This window comes from Lepidochelys olivacea (assembly GCF_965140295.1).
Source record: "Lepidochelys olivacea isolate rLepOli2 genome assembly, chromosome: 15".
Lineage (NCBI taxonomy): Eukaryota > Metazoa > Chordata > Testudines > Cheloniidae > Lepidochelys > Lepidochelys olivacea.
In genome coordinates, this window is record NC_140425.1 from 12,398,490 (window position 1) to 12,416,158 (window position 17,669).

The 17,669-nt window shown below is 44.3% G+C and overlaps 1 protein-coding gene across 2 annotated transcripts in view; it reads left to right on the top strand.

Annotated features, from left to right (window-relative positions):
- Positions 1-3,615: 3,615 nt before the first annotated feature.
- Positions 3,616-17,669, top strand: part of BICDL1 (BICD family like cargo adaptor 1) — a 68,822-nt gene continuing 54,768 nt past the window's right edge. Inside the window, exons 1-2 of one of the 2 annotated variants that reach the window (XR_014714250.1) lie at positions 3,616-4,133; positions 10,771-10,986. Coding sequence is in view for 1 of the 2 variants with exons in the window: in XM_084649147.1 (XP_084505273.1) it covers positions 3,723-4,133; positions 10,771-10,986 (627 nt within the window). In the remaining variant the exon portion in view is untranslated. The remainder of the gene's footprint in view (positions 4,134-10,770; positions 10,987-17,669) is intronic. The other variant, XM_084649147.1, reaches the window with a different exon arrangement.

Here is a 17,669-nt window from a genome sequence, read left to right on the forward strand (position 1 = left end):
TGACAACTTCATGAGCACTAGGAAGGGATACAGCTCAGTTGTGAGACAGAATTCGCCCCACCCTCCAACTAATTATATGTCCTAGCCATTGATATATAGACTGAATTCAAGTGAGTCCCCTAAAGGGCATAGGAATTTAGAGGCAATCTTTAACGGGATAAAGCTGTGTAAAATTCCTGTTCTTTCTACAAAAGTGTAGTCTTCCTTAAAGGGGTCTCAATTCAACCACAGCTAAAATGACACCATTTTTATTTTTAAATGGTGATAATTTGAAATCTCAGCACCACTTTCCTTCTCCTGTCCCCTCCCCCCCCAAAAAGGGGCCCTTAGCAAAATACCCTAATAAAGATCTCAAGGAAGCCTGGCTATTTGGTGGTTCCCCACTCCTCCGTGATGTCCCTTTCCAGAGAGGGAACTTAATCCTAGAGTTGTCTACAACTCCCAACAGTCACTGAGGCTGCCTTTAAAATGAACTTTATCCAAGTACAAAAGTAATCATCTTCAGTTGATGGCAACCCCCCGTGGCTGTTGGGAGTTGTAGTCAGCTATCCAAACTAACCTGCTGGCCATAAAGATGCTATAAGGCACCTCAAAAAGAAAAGGAGTACTTGTGGCACTTTAGAGACTAACCAATTTATTTGAGCATAAGCTTTCGTGAGCTACAGCTCACTTCACCTCGTTAGCCTAGCAAGCCTAACCAAGGCCTCCAAAAGGGCAAGTAGGGCTTAGGATAACATAATGGCACTCTAAGGGGTACAAGGCTCTCTCCTTAGAGATATTTGGGTAGGATGGTATTTTCTTTGGCTTGGGGGCCTGCAAGGATCAGATCTCATCATTTTATGCTGGATATGGAAGAGGATTTGTGAGTGTGTGTATATTAAAAACAAAAACCCTGTTTCTACTTGTGAACGCTTCCTTTCAGCATTTTAAAAAAAAGTCTCAACCACATTTTTAGTGAATTTGTACATGTGTGCACCCCACAGGTTTAGCCAATAGTGTTAATTTTTCACACATTCTTATTAAGAGGATGAAATGGGATTCTCCAAACTTTTCAAAACAAAAAATATTTAACTGAAAACTAGAATTTCTTTAATGAACTGTTATATTTTACAATAAGCTTTTTTGAAATGCCTTCCCCCAAAATTCATTAAAAGCAATTGTGGCAGGGCTTTACTCACTATGCTGGTGCCTCCTGCTGGCCATGTTGGGGATTAGGTCTGCCGGTCAGTACACACTCACCCAGTGGTGCCTCGCCCACCATCAAATCTGCTCTTTGACCCATGTCACTCCTAGGACTGCAGTATCATCTTTATGACACAGCCCTCCAGCCACATCACAATCTGTGCTTCCCCCCCCTTCCAGGGGCCCTACAGACAACTGTCCAGCCACTTCCCCAGCAGTGAGTGGCAGGTCCCAGGCCTACCTAGAGACCCTGTAGATAGCAGCCACATGCTGCATCCCCTCCAACTCTTCAGTACATTTCCCTGGGTCACTTCCCCACAGCCCCAGCATCTTCGTCACCCTTACTCCAGGGGCACAGCATACCACTCCTAGCAGGCAGGCACTCCCTCTCACTCCCCTGTTCCTGCCTAGCACTGCTCTGTCATGCATGCACTAACAAGGCCCCCCCAGTCCTCCCTCCTTGAGCTCTAGGGGCTAGCTAACTAACTCTACTCTGCCCTGCCCTATATTTATATAGGCCAGCTGGGCCCTAATTGGCTGCTCCTCACAGCCTCTTGCCTATTGGCTGGTTCCTGCCCAGCCTCCTTAGGGGTCTATTAACCCCTTCCATGCCAGTGTGGGGCAGATGCCCCATCACAGCAACTCTATTAACAGGTTAGTGTTTTGATCATGTCATTAGTATCCTAAATCAGAGAGGCTCTTACAGTAATTCTCACAACATGCCTACAAAGTAGACATTGTTATGTCATTCATTGATAAATGAGAGAATAAGGCCCACATTTTCAAAAGTAGACTCTAGTTTTAAGTGCCTCACATTTTGTTGCTCAACTTTAGACACATAAATTGTGTGGGTTTTTGTTTTTTTTTCAGAAGGCTGAGTGGGTACAATCCCAGTTGAGCCCTATCTGTCCAAAGTTGGGAATCCAAAGCTAGAGGCCACTTTTGAAAATGAGGCCCTCTGTCATTTGCTTCAGCATAACAAGCAAGTCCCTGGTAAATTGGAAATAGAACCCAGGAGTCCGGCTGAATCCCAGTCCCCTGCTTTGACCAGTGAACCATACTGACTGTGCGTTGAGAACCATGTCTATGAAAAATACTCTAGATTCTGATTCATCCAAATATGAGTTCTGAATGATCTGAGAACCATAAAGAGCCTGATTTTCAGGAACCAGTCTTAGGCAGGATGAAATTCAACATTAGGGCTGTTTTTGGAATCTGGCAGGTTTTAAGAGGATCATGGTTTATAACAATAGAAGTAGTAGTGTTTAGTGGACTGAGCAAGCTTGGGAGTGAAGAACTTCTGAGAGGGAATTTTGACTCTGCTTTAGACTTGCTGTGTAGTATTGGGCAAGTGAATTAATTTTTTTCTGCCTGTTTCATTGTCTGGTAAAATGGTGCTAACATTTATGACAGAGGGCCTGTGAGGTTTAATTTACTAATGGTAATAAAGTGCTTTTAGTCCTCAGATGGAAGCTGCTATGTAAATGCAGAGTATTAGTATTCGGTTACATTGATAAAGTGCTTTGAAGATGTTACTCCTGTTAAAGTGAGTAGCATTATTATAAAGAAATATCTGATGGGCATTTTCAAGACTAATCTGAGGTAATTTCGAGGACAACCGTCATCATGGCATCTTAGATGGCAAATCCTGCCAGTAAGCTTTGCCTTGGGCTGGCTTGAACTCTTTGCCTTTGTCTGGTTTTGCTCGCTAATAGTTTCCTGTTTAGTATGAATGGGCAGGTTTAGGCTCAGCCTCATCTCTTCTCCTAGGCTTTCCCTAGCTGAAGGCCCTGCACTGGGCCAGCGCTGCAGCCAGCCCTCCAGAGCGCAGCCCCGGGCACTGCGAGGGGCGCCAGGGGACTCCATCAGCGGGCTGGGCTGTGCCTTAGGGGCTGTCTGGAGAAGACCTAACGCACTATATGCAGGGCAAGGGCCCAGTCAGGGCCGCGTACTCCGGCCCCACCCCGAGAGCAGCCTGTGCCTGGGTGTTAGTACAAGGCGGGTTGTCTGCAAGGGGCCCCGGCGCCTGCGTGTGTCCGGGGGCGGGGATGTTGTTCTGGGCACGGAGGGGTTAATCAGGGCAGCACCTGGGTGCCGGCCTGTGGAGCTACCCGGCTCGGCGAATCAGAGCCCCTCGGAAAACAGGTGTTCGGTGTCGTCAGGGCTCGGGGCTGGGAGGGGGGCGGCCGCCGCCGAGGCTCCCGCAGCCGCCGCTGCAGCGCGATGTTTTGCAGGCGCCGCGGCGGAGATGGGGCGCGGGCAGCGGCGCTGCGGAGCGCGGCCGGCGGCGGCGGCAGCAGCGGGGCGCCCCGCGCGCGCTGAGACAGCCCGGGCCCGGCAGCAGGGCGGCTAAGGCGGCTCCCCGCCAGCTCCCGGGCGGCGGCGGCGCGCGGCGGCGGCGGCGGCTCGGCGCGGGCACGGAGCGGGGCGCAGGCTCCTGGCGCAGCCCCGCGTGAGGGAGGAGAAGGGGCAGCGGCAGCCCCAGCGGCGGGGGCCGGGCTCGCCTGCCCCCGCAGCCGGGAGCGCACGAGGGGCGGGCCATGGCCGCTTACTGCCTGGGCTTGGCGGGCGCCGCTTCAGCACCAGCGGAGCTGGACAGCGCCTGCTGCATGGAGCTGCCGGGGGCCGCGGGAGCAGCAGCCGCCCGGAGCCCCGCGGCCGCCGCGGCCGCCTTAGCCCCGCTCCAGGGCGGCCCGGGGGAGCTGGAGCTGGCGCTGGAGGAAGAGCTGGCTCTCCTGGCCGCCGCCGGGGAGCAACGGCAGCAGCAAGCCGGGGAGCAGGACGCGGGGCCTGCCCCGGCCGGGCAGCAGCCCGAGCTGCTCTCGCTGATCAGGCAGAAGGAGAAGGACTTGGTGCTGGCCGCCCGGCTGGGGAAGGCGCTGCTGGCGAGGAACCAGGACATCAGCCGGCAGTACGAGCGGATGCACCAGGAGCTCACCGACAAGCTGGAGGTGAGGGACCGGGGGGCGGAGGACCCGGCCGCTAGGTGATCGGGGCTAGGGGAAGAGCCGGCCGCAGGGGCACTCGCCTACGGCAGGAGGTGGGGAGCTGCGCCGCAGGGGCGAGCAGTGGGGTGGGCTGGGGTGACTCCAGCCTCACTTACTGGCTGGGGGGCGGGGGGGGGGGGGGCGAGGAGAAGCCCTGGGCTCCAGTGACCGTATGTGTGGGGGCAAGTGAGAACTTGGCTCTGGAAACCTGCCCTTGAGGGACTCTGTACGGGGGGGGGGGGGCGAGGCGGGGAGAAACCTGCGGTCCAGGGATAACAAGGAGCGTTTCACCTAAGTTGCACCTAAGGGCCTGGCTGGTGAAAGGAAGGCGATGCATTGGCATTCGGGGTGGGAAGTACCCTGGCTCCAAGGACTAGAGAGAGACACAGAGGGAGGTCGGAGGAGCAGGGAGACTGGAGCTCCTTTAGAAAGCCTGGAGGAGGCCTTTCTTCACAGCAAGTTTTTGTGTGTCTCAGTTACTCCTTCACCACAAACTGGCAATGCTAAATTAAGAGGCCTTGCTAGAGCATTGTATTGTAAAGGCACAAGTAATGAAGGCCCTTCCTTTTCCATCTTCAGCCAAATCACTTTTTCTTTAAAGGTAACTTTTGGGGACTTGTTTGGAGGTTTCGGGCACAAGTCCTTTTTATCCAATTTACTTTGAATGTGTAATGTGCTGTTAGTGTGTATAAAATGTATGAACTCTGTGCTACAAGGGTTAGTTCTTTCTAAAAGAAGATTTCTATATGGAAACCAAGAGATGCTCTTGCCTTGACCTCCTGTCTTAGGGCTGTGAGGGATGGGAGGAAACCATGAAAACCTTTGATTGCCCAAAGATAAGGTATACAACATTGCAAAAATCTGTCTACAGACCTACCAGAACCTGACATGGGAACTACAGTTAATGAAAATGAAATAAACTGAGGTTAATTTTGTATTAGTTTTGTATCACCTGTATATAATCGAACAACTGGATAGTCTACTGGAACATATGGAACTGCATGAAGGCATTTCAGTTACAAATTATGTCCATCCACTGTCTTTAAAACATTTCTCTGGTGTGGTTGGTCTTCTAGAAAACAGTAATCCTTGACACAGGTACCTTCCTTTCTTGTGTTTACTGGAGATGAGGCATGTGGTTATTATAATGGGAGAACCCAAGACAGACCTGGAAAGGCCTTCAACAGGGCATCAACTGAAAATGCCCCCTGCTGATAATAGGAAAAACCCTATTTGGAAAAAAAAATAATTATGCAATAAAGGGAAAATATTCCTCCTTTCAATTTTTTTTTACTGTATAGAACTTTGAATAGTTTGTACTAATTCAGACTACAACACAATATGCTGAAAGGTCTGTGAAGTAGGTGCTGACCCTGCAGAAGTAGGTAGAACGATAGGTACATTTTAACTGTGGACGTACAAACTTTTTTTTTTAAAGTCTAGAATCGGGAATACTTCAGAACTGAAATTTAAAGTAGAAGGTACTGTGTACATAATCTTTGTGCCTTAGCAATTGGCTATTATGGATAACGTATGCCAGCAGATAACCTTAATGGGGTGTGTGTGTGTGAACTGTCTGCTTTGAAAATACCTATAAATAGCTGGGAAAGGCTGTTTGGTAGGAACTCAGTGGATTGAGCTATGTATTGATTTTTAGGTTGAAATGGAGTGATTATAAATGAAAGGGCTTGTGCAGACAGCTTCTCTTGGACCAATTCTATGACACAACTATATAAAGTATTACTATTACACCAGTTCTTTGCTTAGATATTTACACTAGACCTTTCTAATTCCACCAGTAAATGTTGTTGAAAATACTAAACCCAGGGAACACCGTATTAGAGCTAGTTTGAACAGTGACAGATTAACATTCTAATTTGAAACCATTACCTGACACTGACCCTGTGTGTACACTTTAGCATATTCCTGTCTTCCTTGTGGAGTCATATATCTTTGCAAATTCAAGAGGATTTGTGAATTTACTGTAAGTACCAAAGTCCTTTGTTCTCTGAGCTTTTTCATCCTAAAGTGATATCTGTCTTTTTGTTATTAAACCCAAGACTTTACTATAGCCAATAACTTTATCTCCATAGTAAAACTTCTCTGTAATTTTACTCTTCTGATAGCAACAGTAGTGAAGGTGACATTTGTTCAAAATATTGTTTAATTACACTATTTATTAGTGTAATGTTCCCCCAAAGTACAAGTTTTTTAATATTTAGCCCTTTTCACTCCCAGTGCATTGTTTAATAGTTAGATTTGCTTTTGTTTTAACCTTAGAGACAGGGTGTTTTGAGATAATATCTTGACTCTGTCATATCCTGGGACCAACATGACTACACAATACTGCAAAAAACATTGATAATCCTGTGTTCATCAAGCTAAAAGTTAGTCTATTGAAAAACTTCCATTCACTTCAATGGGAGCAAGAGAGACTGGGGGGCAGGGAAAGAAAAAGAGCTGTGCTTATTTTATCCTTTTCCCTATATATCGCAGTTTCTCTCTTCCTTTGTAGAATTTATTATTACTGCTTTCTGAAACTGAGATGTTAGCTGAGATCACCCTGGTTACAGTTTCACTGCTGTCAAGGGACATTTCCTCCTTTCCTCCCAAGTTAACTGTTCAGAGCTAATACTGAGAATTCAGTGCAGTTTCTCCAGTGTATCCACTTTCCAGCTAACAGTGCACTGGGCTGCTCTTCTGGAGTCACTAAAACAGCTATAAATCTATACACTCTCTGTCTCTTGATCCTTTGCAGATTCATAAATTTGTTTTCCTCTGAAAACATATACACAATGCACAATTAGCTCTTTGTTATCTCTAAAAGTGTTCTCTGTGTGTTTGACGGCCTGGCTTACTAAGGTTCTGCATTTGGTACCAAGCACACCTAATTTGACAGACTTCTCAGTGCTTAGTCAGAGTTTACATTCATTTCCAGATATGGAATCCCAGATCTTTTTATAGTTGAGATACTCTCTGAATCTCATTGTTATCCTCTGCAAGGAGTTAAAACAATTAATGCCTCTGTTCCCTTCTGTGTCCTTTTTCCAACATTTTGCAGTGCAGCTTCTCCTTGTCAACAAGGCAACTCCCACTTGATCCTGTCTTTTTAAGTCAGTACAGACCCAACTCAGTTAACTGGATGAGGAAGCACACTTTCAGAATAGAATGTCTTCTGGAATTCAGTTCTGAGTAGAAATAAATGCTAGAAAAGAAATAGCAATTAGAACAGTCTGTTCTTTCACTCTAGTCAGTACTAAATAGCATGGAAATGCACTAGAGATCTCCATCAAACTTACAGGGACTCCAGGTTTGGGGAAGGATTGATTATAGGAAGAGTCTGTTATTGAGACCAAAAAAAATTATAAAAATGAAAAAAAAAAAAGAGAGAGAGACAAAACAAATCTAGTCAGCCCATCTTGGGGGATTCTACTCTTTTTTGACTCTGCAGTGGTATCCCACAATACCTTTTATTATATCTCCTTCACCAGACAACTAGGCTAGAGCTGTTAGGTCTTCCTGGTAACTACATTCCCCAAAACAATATGATTCCCATTTGCTGTACACCTCTTCCATTTATTTAATCTTTTTGCAGTAAATGAGCACAATATTTTAAAATAGTCATTTTGGTCCTGTATATAGGCTTACATAGAATCATAGAATCATAGAATATCAGGGTTGGAAGGGACCTTAGGAGGTCATCTAGTCCTACCCCCTGCTCAAAAGCAGGACCAATCCCCAATTAAATCATCCCAGCCAGGGCTTTGTCAAGCCTGACCTTAAAAACTTCTAAGGAAGGAGATTCCACCACCTCCTTAGGCAACGCATTCCAGTGTTTCACCACCCTCCTAGTGAAAAAGTTTTTCCTAATATCCAACCTAAACCTCCCCCACTGCAACTTGAGACCATTACTCCTTGTCCTGTCCTCTTCTACCACTGAGAATAGTCTAGAACCATCCTCTCTGGAACCACCTCGCAGGTAATTGAAAGCAGCTATCAAATCCCCCCTCATTCTTCTCTTCTGCAGACTAAACAATCCCAGTTCCCTCAGCCTCTCCTCATAAGTCATGTGTTCCAGACCCCTATTCATTTTTGTTGCCCTTCGCTGGACTCTTTCCAATTTATCCACATCCTTCTTGTAGTGTGGGGCCCAAAACTGGACACAGTACTCCAGATGAGGCCTCACCAATGTCGAATAGAGGGGGACGATCACGTCCCTCGATCTGCTTGCTATGCCCCTACTTATACATCCCAAAATGCCATTGGCCTTCTTGGCAACAAGGGCACACTGCTGACTCATATCCAGCTTCTCGTCCACTGTCACCCCTAGGTCCTTTTCCACAGAGTTGCTGCCTAGCCATTCGGTCCCTAGTCTGTAGCTGTGCATTGGGTTCTTCCGTCCTAAGTGCAGGACCCTGCACTTATCCTTATTGAACCTCATCAGATTTCTTTTGGCTCAATCCTCCAATTTGTCTAGGTCCCTCTGTATCCTATCCCTGCCCTCCAGCGTATCTACCACTCCTCCCAGTTTAGTATCATCCGCAAATTTGCTGAGAGTGCAATCCACACCATCCTCCAGATCATTTATGAAGATATTGAACAAAACCGGCCCCAGGACCAACCCCTGGGGCACTCCACTTGACACCGGCTGCCAACTAGACATGGAGTCATTGATCACTACCCGTTGAGCCCGACAATCTAGCCAACTTTCTACCCACCTTATAGTGCCTTCATCCAGCCCACATTTCTTTAACTTGCTGACAAGAATACTGTGGGAGACCGTGTCAAAAGCTTTGCTAAAGTCAAGAAACAATACATCCACTGCTTTCCCTTCATCCACAGTTTGCTTCTGAATTATGTTCAATATCTTTTTTATACAACTGAGAATTTTGATTATAATCTGTTTGTGCTACTTATACTCACCATGCTGAGGTTCAGTCTTCTATCCACAACCCCCCGTCCCCCCCATATCCTTCTGAATAGTGCTTAGCAATGAATGAGATAGTGAGCTATAAAGGAGGATATTTTTGGCTTGATGTGTGGGTATATACATGCATAAGTCCCCCTCACCTGCTAAAATTAGCATATATCCCATAGACTGCAGCAACTGTAGCATCATTAAAATAGTAGGAAACACTTTTCCTCATGAGATTTTTTTAAAATCGAGATGGCAGCCTTCAGAGCAGGGACTGTCTTTCTTTATTTGGTTGTACAGCTCCTGGAACAATGGGGCAGATCCATGACTGAAACTCAGGTGCTAACACGGTACCTATAATTAAAGAATTAAAGACACCAAAGAAGCCACTCCAAATAAATACTGTGTGATTTTTCTCCCCATAGGTTTATGGACATGAAGGCAGGGGGAGATAGTGACCTGTTCACTGTGGGATTGTACCCTGGAAAAAATGGGAATTGCTGTCTGTATTAATCCCAGTGGTCTCTTGTCCCATGCTGTCACATTTTCTCGAAAGGAGGACCACATTCAGGAGAGTAGGCATTGGCAGCATGGCTTCTGATAGAGCCAGCTTGCCATGTGGGACAAAGGGACCCAGGGAGTAGCAAGCAGAGGCTGTCACTCTTCAGAATACCCAAGATTTCCCCAAGAATCTTGGAGCATCACCAGGAAAGGGCTTCACTCTGTGAACCAGTCTGCAGGCAAGCAAATGTGGCCTCTGTTACCCCAGAAACTCTCTGAACTTGAGTTTTCCAAGCAACTTTAGCCCTCCTGGATTTTTCTGCAAAAGGGTATACTATAGAAGCAATTTGACCAAATTTGCAGCTCTACTTTAGCCGAGCCTCCATTTTTAGGCCTTCAGTTAACTGGCCCTGCAAAACGTGCAAATTCTAATAGACTTCTAACAACCTGATTTTTACAAGCCATTAATTGTGGATGCAAAATTGTGCCTGAAAAACTAAAGTCAATTTCTGAAAATCTGGTCCTAAATATATGCATACATATATAATGTACAGAAGTCACTTCACCAGCCACTGATATGCCCCACCTGCCCCCGCCTCCTTTGGTGTGGAAAACAATAGCTGTTTTACAGCACACAGTAATACTATGTACCCAGTTAGGACAGAAAGAGCCACTTGACAAGAAGCATGTTTTATTGCAGGGTATCTAAAGTACCACAAAACTGGTTTTAAAGATCTGTGATTGTGAGAGCAGAATGACAGGATGGTACTAGGTTAACCCCCCCAAAAAATTGTTTGAGTTGACTCATGTTTGTCTAAATTATTAATTGGTCTGTGTGACCTAAATTTTCTGCTTATTGACATTCAGACTCTGCTTTGCTGTTTCTTTGTACTCGAAACAAAATTTGGCATTTTTGACTTCCTCCATTTATCTACAAAGCACACGGACAGATTTATTATTGGAATAGGGAGAGATTTCAGTACCTGTTTCTTGACTCTAATATAGATTTGCAAGTCATATAGAAATAGCAAATTCTTGTATTGTGTTTGCTGCATGAAAGTACAGGGAAGAGCTGATGCAAAACATGAGGGATATCTGGGAATGGGGAATCTGGTAGGAACATGCAGCATCCTTTGATTTTTTTTTTCTGCTTTCATAATCTTTTTCTTTCTTTCTATTACCTAGCATCTAGAGCAAGAGAAACACGAATTAAGGCGACGATTTGAGAACAGAGAAGGGGAATGGGAAGGAAGGGTGTCCGAGTTGGAGAGCGATGTGAAACAGCTACAGGATGAGTTGGAGAAGCAGCAGGTTCACCTTCGTGAAGCAGATCGAGAAAAAACACGAGCTGTCCAGGAACTATCTGAACAGAACCAAAGACTCTTGGATCAGCTCAGCAAGGTGAGGCCTTCTAGCAGGGGCAGGCGCAGGGGAGGTGGAAGTCCCCACATCATTAGTCAAATCTGTCATTCAGAAAAGTCTTGAACTCTTCTGTAATCAACCTTTTACACAAATGAGCAAGACCCTTTCCTTAAAAAAAAAAAAATCTATTCCATGTCTCGGGTCAAACTACATCAGTGCCCGTAACAAGATGTACTGTCCTTAAACTGCAGTTCATACCCTGAAAATGGGCTCTTCAAAGTGATCCACAACACATTCACATATTGTTAGTTGTACAATCAAGGCTGTTTTCTGTTTATTTTATGGATATTTTTCATCCAACTTCTTTTTTCCTCTCCAGTAACTTAAATCAGACTTCTAAACAGCTGTCAGCTTGAAGTGTCATTAATATTGTAGGTTTCAGAGTAGCAGCCGTGTTAGTCTGTATTCACAAAAAGAAAAGGAGTATAAATAAATTTGTTGTCTCTAAGGTGCCACAAGTACTCCTTTTCTTTTTATTAATATTGTACTATATGCAGGGCAAGACTAATCTACTGTCAATTTAATGATGACACCAAAGGCCTCATTCTGCCTCCAGTTACCCAGGTGTGACAGTTACTGAATTAAATGGTATCTGTACTGTTAGAACTGAGGGCAGAATTGGTCACCCCAAGATCATGCGCTCACTGAGGCTAATTCTGTCCATGGGTAAACATACGAAACCCTACTAACATCATTGGGGTTACATGATTTTTACTAAAGGCATAATTTGTCCCACTGCATGAAGGAGGATTGAAAATTGAAAACTAGGATGAGAAGTTTGTCTAGATTGAATGCATACCTTCAATAATTTAAAGACGGGTGATTTAAGGTTGTCAGGCCCCAAAATTAATTAAGAATCTGTATCTTTTGTCCTCCTTTATTCCATGGTACTCCCAGAGAACCAATAGAAATTTAACAGTCCATATGGTAGTACCCTTGCAAGAATGTCTCATGTGAATGTGGCAAATTACTCCAGCTTATCAAGTGCAGTACCTGGAGCAGTACAGAGCACTGTGTAGATTTCAGGCTAAAGATCCAGAACTGGGGCCAGTATGGAAGCAGCAGCTCAAAGTGTAGGTTTGAGCCAGGATTTTGTTGTCTAGAGCTGATAGGAACACAGTAGTTGGTAAAGGGAAAAATAAGGCCTGAGCCACAGTGCTGGCACCAGGAAAATATCAGTAGCTGGACACAGGGCCTCTGGCTGCAGCTGTGCATTTACTTTGTCTTTTTGTGTTTGTAGCTTCTGCAAGGTCTCTGTACGAGAGAAAAGATGAGCTTGTGGTTACAGCATTGGACGGAAACTTGGGAAATTATGGGTTTTGTTCTTAGCTCTGCCACAGATTATCTGTGTGGCATTGGGCATGTCACTTAATCGGTTTTATTTCCCCGTCTGCGGTTTTTATTTTTAATTGGTATAATAATCCTTCTCTAGCTCCTCAGGTATAGAGGAAAAATTCATTAATGTTTGTGAAGTACTCTCAGACCACACTGATAGCGCTATATAAGTACCTAGTTATCTAGAATCTGCTCTTCTTAGCTCATACGACAATTCTGTCAAAGAGGGATATGAATCCACGGCTGAGGTCTTCCTTTAGGACTAGAGAGACATTCTGGAGGTTAGATTGATATTGCAAGGGGTAGAGGCTCAGGACTTCACATGAGTCAGGCTGTGAACTTAGTCCCAGTCAGATTTCTGCCAGTTTCAGGACCACTTTTTCACTGCCATGCTCTTTTCACAGCGTCATTAAGACAATGACATAAAAGGTTGTAGCTTGCAGGCATCACAACAAGCTGAAAGATGATTTCAGAAAAGACAAACCTTTTCCTTTGGCTTTGGGCCACACAGGATTATAATTATATAGCATTTATAGTATTAGGAACACCTAGAGGCCTCAGTCTGGGCCCCATTGCACTGTGCAAACATAGCATATGGCAGTTCCTTCCTAGAGAGTCACAGTGTTCCACCACCATCCAAGTCCTAACTGGTCTTTTTGGTCCTTTAAATCCCTGCTACTTCCAGAGATCTATGCTTGGTGTCCCTCCTTATCCATTTCTACAGAGCCTGTGTGCCCCACAAAGACACTGGGGGGTGCGGGGAGACGCTCATCTCTTTAGAACTCCAGTCTTGGTGCTGAATTTCACATATGCAGTGACAATCAGCCCCCTTCTTAGAGATAAAGAGGGTGGATTTATGGGGAGAATTTATTGAGTGAACTTCAGATACTAGTAAGCAATGTAGTTCTCAGCATTTCAGTTTGGCACCTGTGCAACAGTTCCTGACATTTAATATACATCTTTCATCATCATCTTTTGTTTTAAATTCTTACTGGGATGAAGCCATGGGAATCTTGGTAAATTGCAGTTGAAGTGGCAGGGTCTAATAGCTTGAAATCAGATTGTTGCTCATTGTATCCAATTTCTGTTTTTTAATCTAAGCCTGATTAGTACATGGATGAGTGACTACCTAAGAATGCTTAGTGTTCTACATTTGTTGTTCCTCTGTAATGTAACCGTTGCTCTTAATGATCCCGTATCTTAGTCTGAAGATATATATGTGATATCTTACCCGGTAGAAGTGCTTTGCAGTGTTATGTGAGTGACTTTAGCTCTCTGTACATCAGTTTTCCTGCATCTGTAAAACTGAAGATAATATTTTCTTTCCTCACAGGGGTGATGAGAGGATAAATTAATGTTTGTAAAGTGATTTGAGATCTTCAGATGAGAAAGCAGCATAGATGTGTAAAGTTCTACTACTAACAGTTAATATTATTATATTACGGGTACTTAACCTACCCTTGAAATGCAGCTCCTTGGGGAGGTTTGTTTGTAACAAAACAGAGCAACACAACTCAGCAGTTTAAAACGGGGAGTGAAAAAGAATATTGTATCCATTTGAAATTCAGGGAGAATTTAGGTGGGGGGTACTGAGATCATAATGAAAGACTATTGTGATACCTACATAAAAAAGTAAAAGTTTAAGGTCTCCACAGCAACCTCTGAGTTTCCTGATTTGTGATTAAAATCTCAGTTGTATGTTGGATTAATTCACACGTACAAAGTATTATTGTAATAAGTCTGGTACAGGCCCCAATCTGAGGTAAAGGAGAATATCTGTAAGCGGTAAAATGTCTGACACATAGTTGATTAGTTCCGATTCTGCCTAAATGCAGGGGAGTGGTATGCATAAATATGACTTAGAAATTCATTATAATGTTTAAGTATCAAGTGTAGGAGACAAAAAGAAAAGGAGTACTTGTGGCACCTTAGAGACTAACCAATTTATTTTAGCATAAGCTTTCGTGAGCTAAGCTCACTTCATCGGATGCATAGTGTGGAAAGTATAGAAGATCTTTTTATACACACAAAGCATGAAAAAATGGGTGTTTACCACTACAAAAGGTTTTCTCTCCCCCCACCCCACTCTCCTGCTGGTAATAGCTTATCTAAAGTGATCACTCTCCTTACAATGTGTATGATAATCAAGTTGGGACATTTCCAGCACAAATCCAGGTTTTCTCCCTATACTTTCCACAGTATGCATCCGATGAAGTGAGCTGTAGCTCATGAAAGCTTATGCTCAAATAAATTGGTTAGTCTCTAAGGTGCCACAAGTCCTCCTTTTCTTTTTGCAAATATGGACTAACACGGCTGTTACTCTGAAAAGTATAGGAGACAAAGGATAGTCCTGTGGTTGAGGCACAGGTTCATTACCTCCAAATTCCCTCTGTGACCTTGGGCGAGGTGCTTAATCTATCTCAGTTTCCCATCTGTGAAATCGAGATAATGCTCCCTTTCTCCTACACTTTCTATCTTGTCTATTTAGACCATAGGCTTTCTGGAGCAGGGACAGTCTCTTCCTATGTGTTTCTAAAGCAAATAACACACTGAGACCCCAATCACTGTTCAGGCCTCTAATTGCTTCTGTAATATAAATAATAATAATAATGACCTTCTACTTAGAATGCGAGAAAGTATTTGCTTCTTCCTCTGTCAGGAAGTGATTGAAGGAATCTTTCATGTTGTTTCTGAAATAGGTTTTAGCAGATGGCTTTCCCACATACTTCCTCCTACCAAGCAAGGGACTGCTGTAGCCTGTTGCTGCATCTACAGTTTGGATGAGGATGTATCATTCCCTGTTTAGTTAAGCTTCTTTTACAGTACATGGAGCATTAAGAAGTAATTTAACAACATCAAGCTCCAGTAGTTTTTGCAATGAAAATCTGTTCTCTGTGGCAGGAAGAAGCGTGTATTATCTTGTGTTGCTGGAATAGCTTTTAGTGTTTAGAGAAACTGAAGTCTTAAGTTGCCTTGGTTTCCCTCTAGCATAGTTCTTCAGTAGAGTCACCGTAGTTTTTGTATTCTGACATCTCCAGTGACATGGTGTTGTAATGAATGAGCTATTTCAATCAATCCCTCTAGAGTAGAGAGAAAAAACTTGGGAAAGATTAGCTAGCCTGCTTCAGGTACAAGTCTCCAGAGCAGGTTTTAGTTACTAGCCACATGCCGTCCATTCAGTGACTGATCTGTCTCAATTTTTAAACGGGTGTTTCCTCTTCAGATTCAGTATTAAGGGATGGAAGCTTCATAGGAGTGGAAGCAGGGGTGAAAATAATGTATAAGTCTTACCGATATGGGAGCCTGGCTCCAGGCAGAAGGGGCAGGGCCTCAGGCGGAAGGGGCAGGGCTAGGGGGTCAGCCTCCCCCAGCCAGCCCTTCAATGGCCATGGTAGTAACGGCAGCAGCCAGGAGTCCCAGGCCCTTTTAAATCGCTGGGCCGTGGGGCAATTGCCCCCGCCCCCTCTGACGGCGCTGGGGAAGGGGCGCAACAAAAGGAGCAGCAATATTCGTTGGTGGTGTACAAGTCCGTACCAGCGGCCACTTCTTACTGGTATGCTGTACCGGCCCACTTTCACCTCTGCATAGAAGTGAAGCTCTCTTCTTGCCCTTTGCCTTCGTTTTTTTGGCAAGAAATGCTTTTATTCCAGAGTTGCAGGCCAGATAATGTTATCCTTTCTCAACCGCTTCTATTGAGTACCTTTTCTGGCTACCCTTGCCCTACTCAGAGCAGTGTGGAGTTTTTTGTTTGCAGTTAGTAAGCTGAAGGGTTTTTTTAAATGTTTGTTTCTATTGGTTCTGGCAGTATAGGAACTATATAAGTTTTAGGTAATTCATCTAGGTTCACATACACATATTAAGCTGGTTTTGCAGAGTACATTTCCAGATTTGGCATTGTTGCTAATTATTCTGCTGTTGCCTCAGCCCTGGAAGGATCTTCCTGTGAATTACCAGTTCTGCATCCTGGGGCTTGCAATTTAATCATTGATTTGTTTTTTAAAGTACCGTTTTAATTTTGTTTTGGCTAGAATTGTTTTAATGAAGCAGCACTCAGCTGCCTGCTACTGAAGCGTTTGTATTGTATCTTCGCACAGGAGGATCTTCAGGTATACATTGCCTGTAAGTGGCGCAAAGTTGGGTTCAGAGGCCAAAGGTGACCTGACCTGAGTCAGTGTATCTTGATAAGTCTCGTTCTGATGTACCGCATATTCAATAGGGGACACATGTCTGCCTAGACGTGGGGGCGGGGCCAAGATTGCAAAAGTCAAAATATTTATTGTCAAAGGCCCAGATCCAAGCCCACTGAAAGACTCCCGTTGACTTCATGGGGCTTTGGCTCAAGCCCTTTACGAATTGTATGGGCCTGTTTGGCTGCCCCACCATTCCCTGATAGTTAAAAATCCCCATATCATTTACAGGACCCTGTTTATTCCATGCACATGGAATTTTTCTGCAGAATTCACCATGCCAGGAAAGGCTTCTGATTAAAATAGATTAATACCATAGCAGAGACTCCAAGATCATAATCCAGCTTCATGCCATATCATGACCAGATTATTGGGACTTTTCTACTAAAGGCATAATTTGTCCCACTGCATGAAGAAGGATTGAAAATTGAAAACTAGGATGAGAAGTTTGTCTAGATTGAATGCATACCTTCAATAATTTAAAGATGGGTGATTTAAGGTTGTCAGGCCCCAAAACTAATTAAGAATCTGTATCTTTTGTCCTCCTTTATTCCATGGTACTCCCAGAGAACCAATAGAAATTTAACAATCCATATGGTAGTACCCTTGCAAGAATGTCTCACGTGAATGTGGCAAATTACTCCAGCGTATCAAGTGCAGTACCTGGAGCAGTACAGAGCACTGTGTAGATTTCAGGCTAAAGATCCAGAACTGGGACATTGCCACAGCTGAGTGTTCTTCCCTGGAAAGCCCCTCATCAAGCTGATTCAGTGCTGTAGATGGATGCTAAGAAACATATTCAAATAATTTGTAAGCAAAAATTTTGACTTGTCTGTCCAGAAAGGCAGTGGTGTTCATAGAGAGATGCAGAGAAGTTTTAAGATTATAAACTGCTTTAATGACACTTTAAGATCACTGTAGATCTCTCCCCATTGATGTGCTTAACAAAGGCTTCCTGCTAGTTACATGGGGGATGGCTGCATTATCTATACCTCTAGTTTGAAATATCTAGACTGCTTGGAACCACAAGTCTGAAGTCCAGGAGAGTCAGGTTAGCCCTCTATTTTGAGGTAAATAACTAAATCCAGTAAACTGCATAGGATGAATTTCAGCTCAGACCTTTAAAGTGAGGTCCCGTCT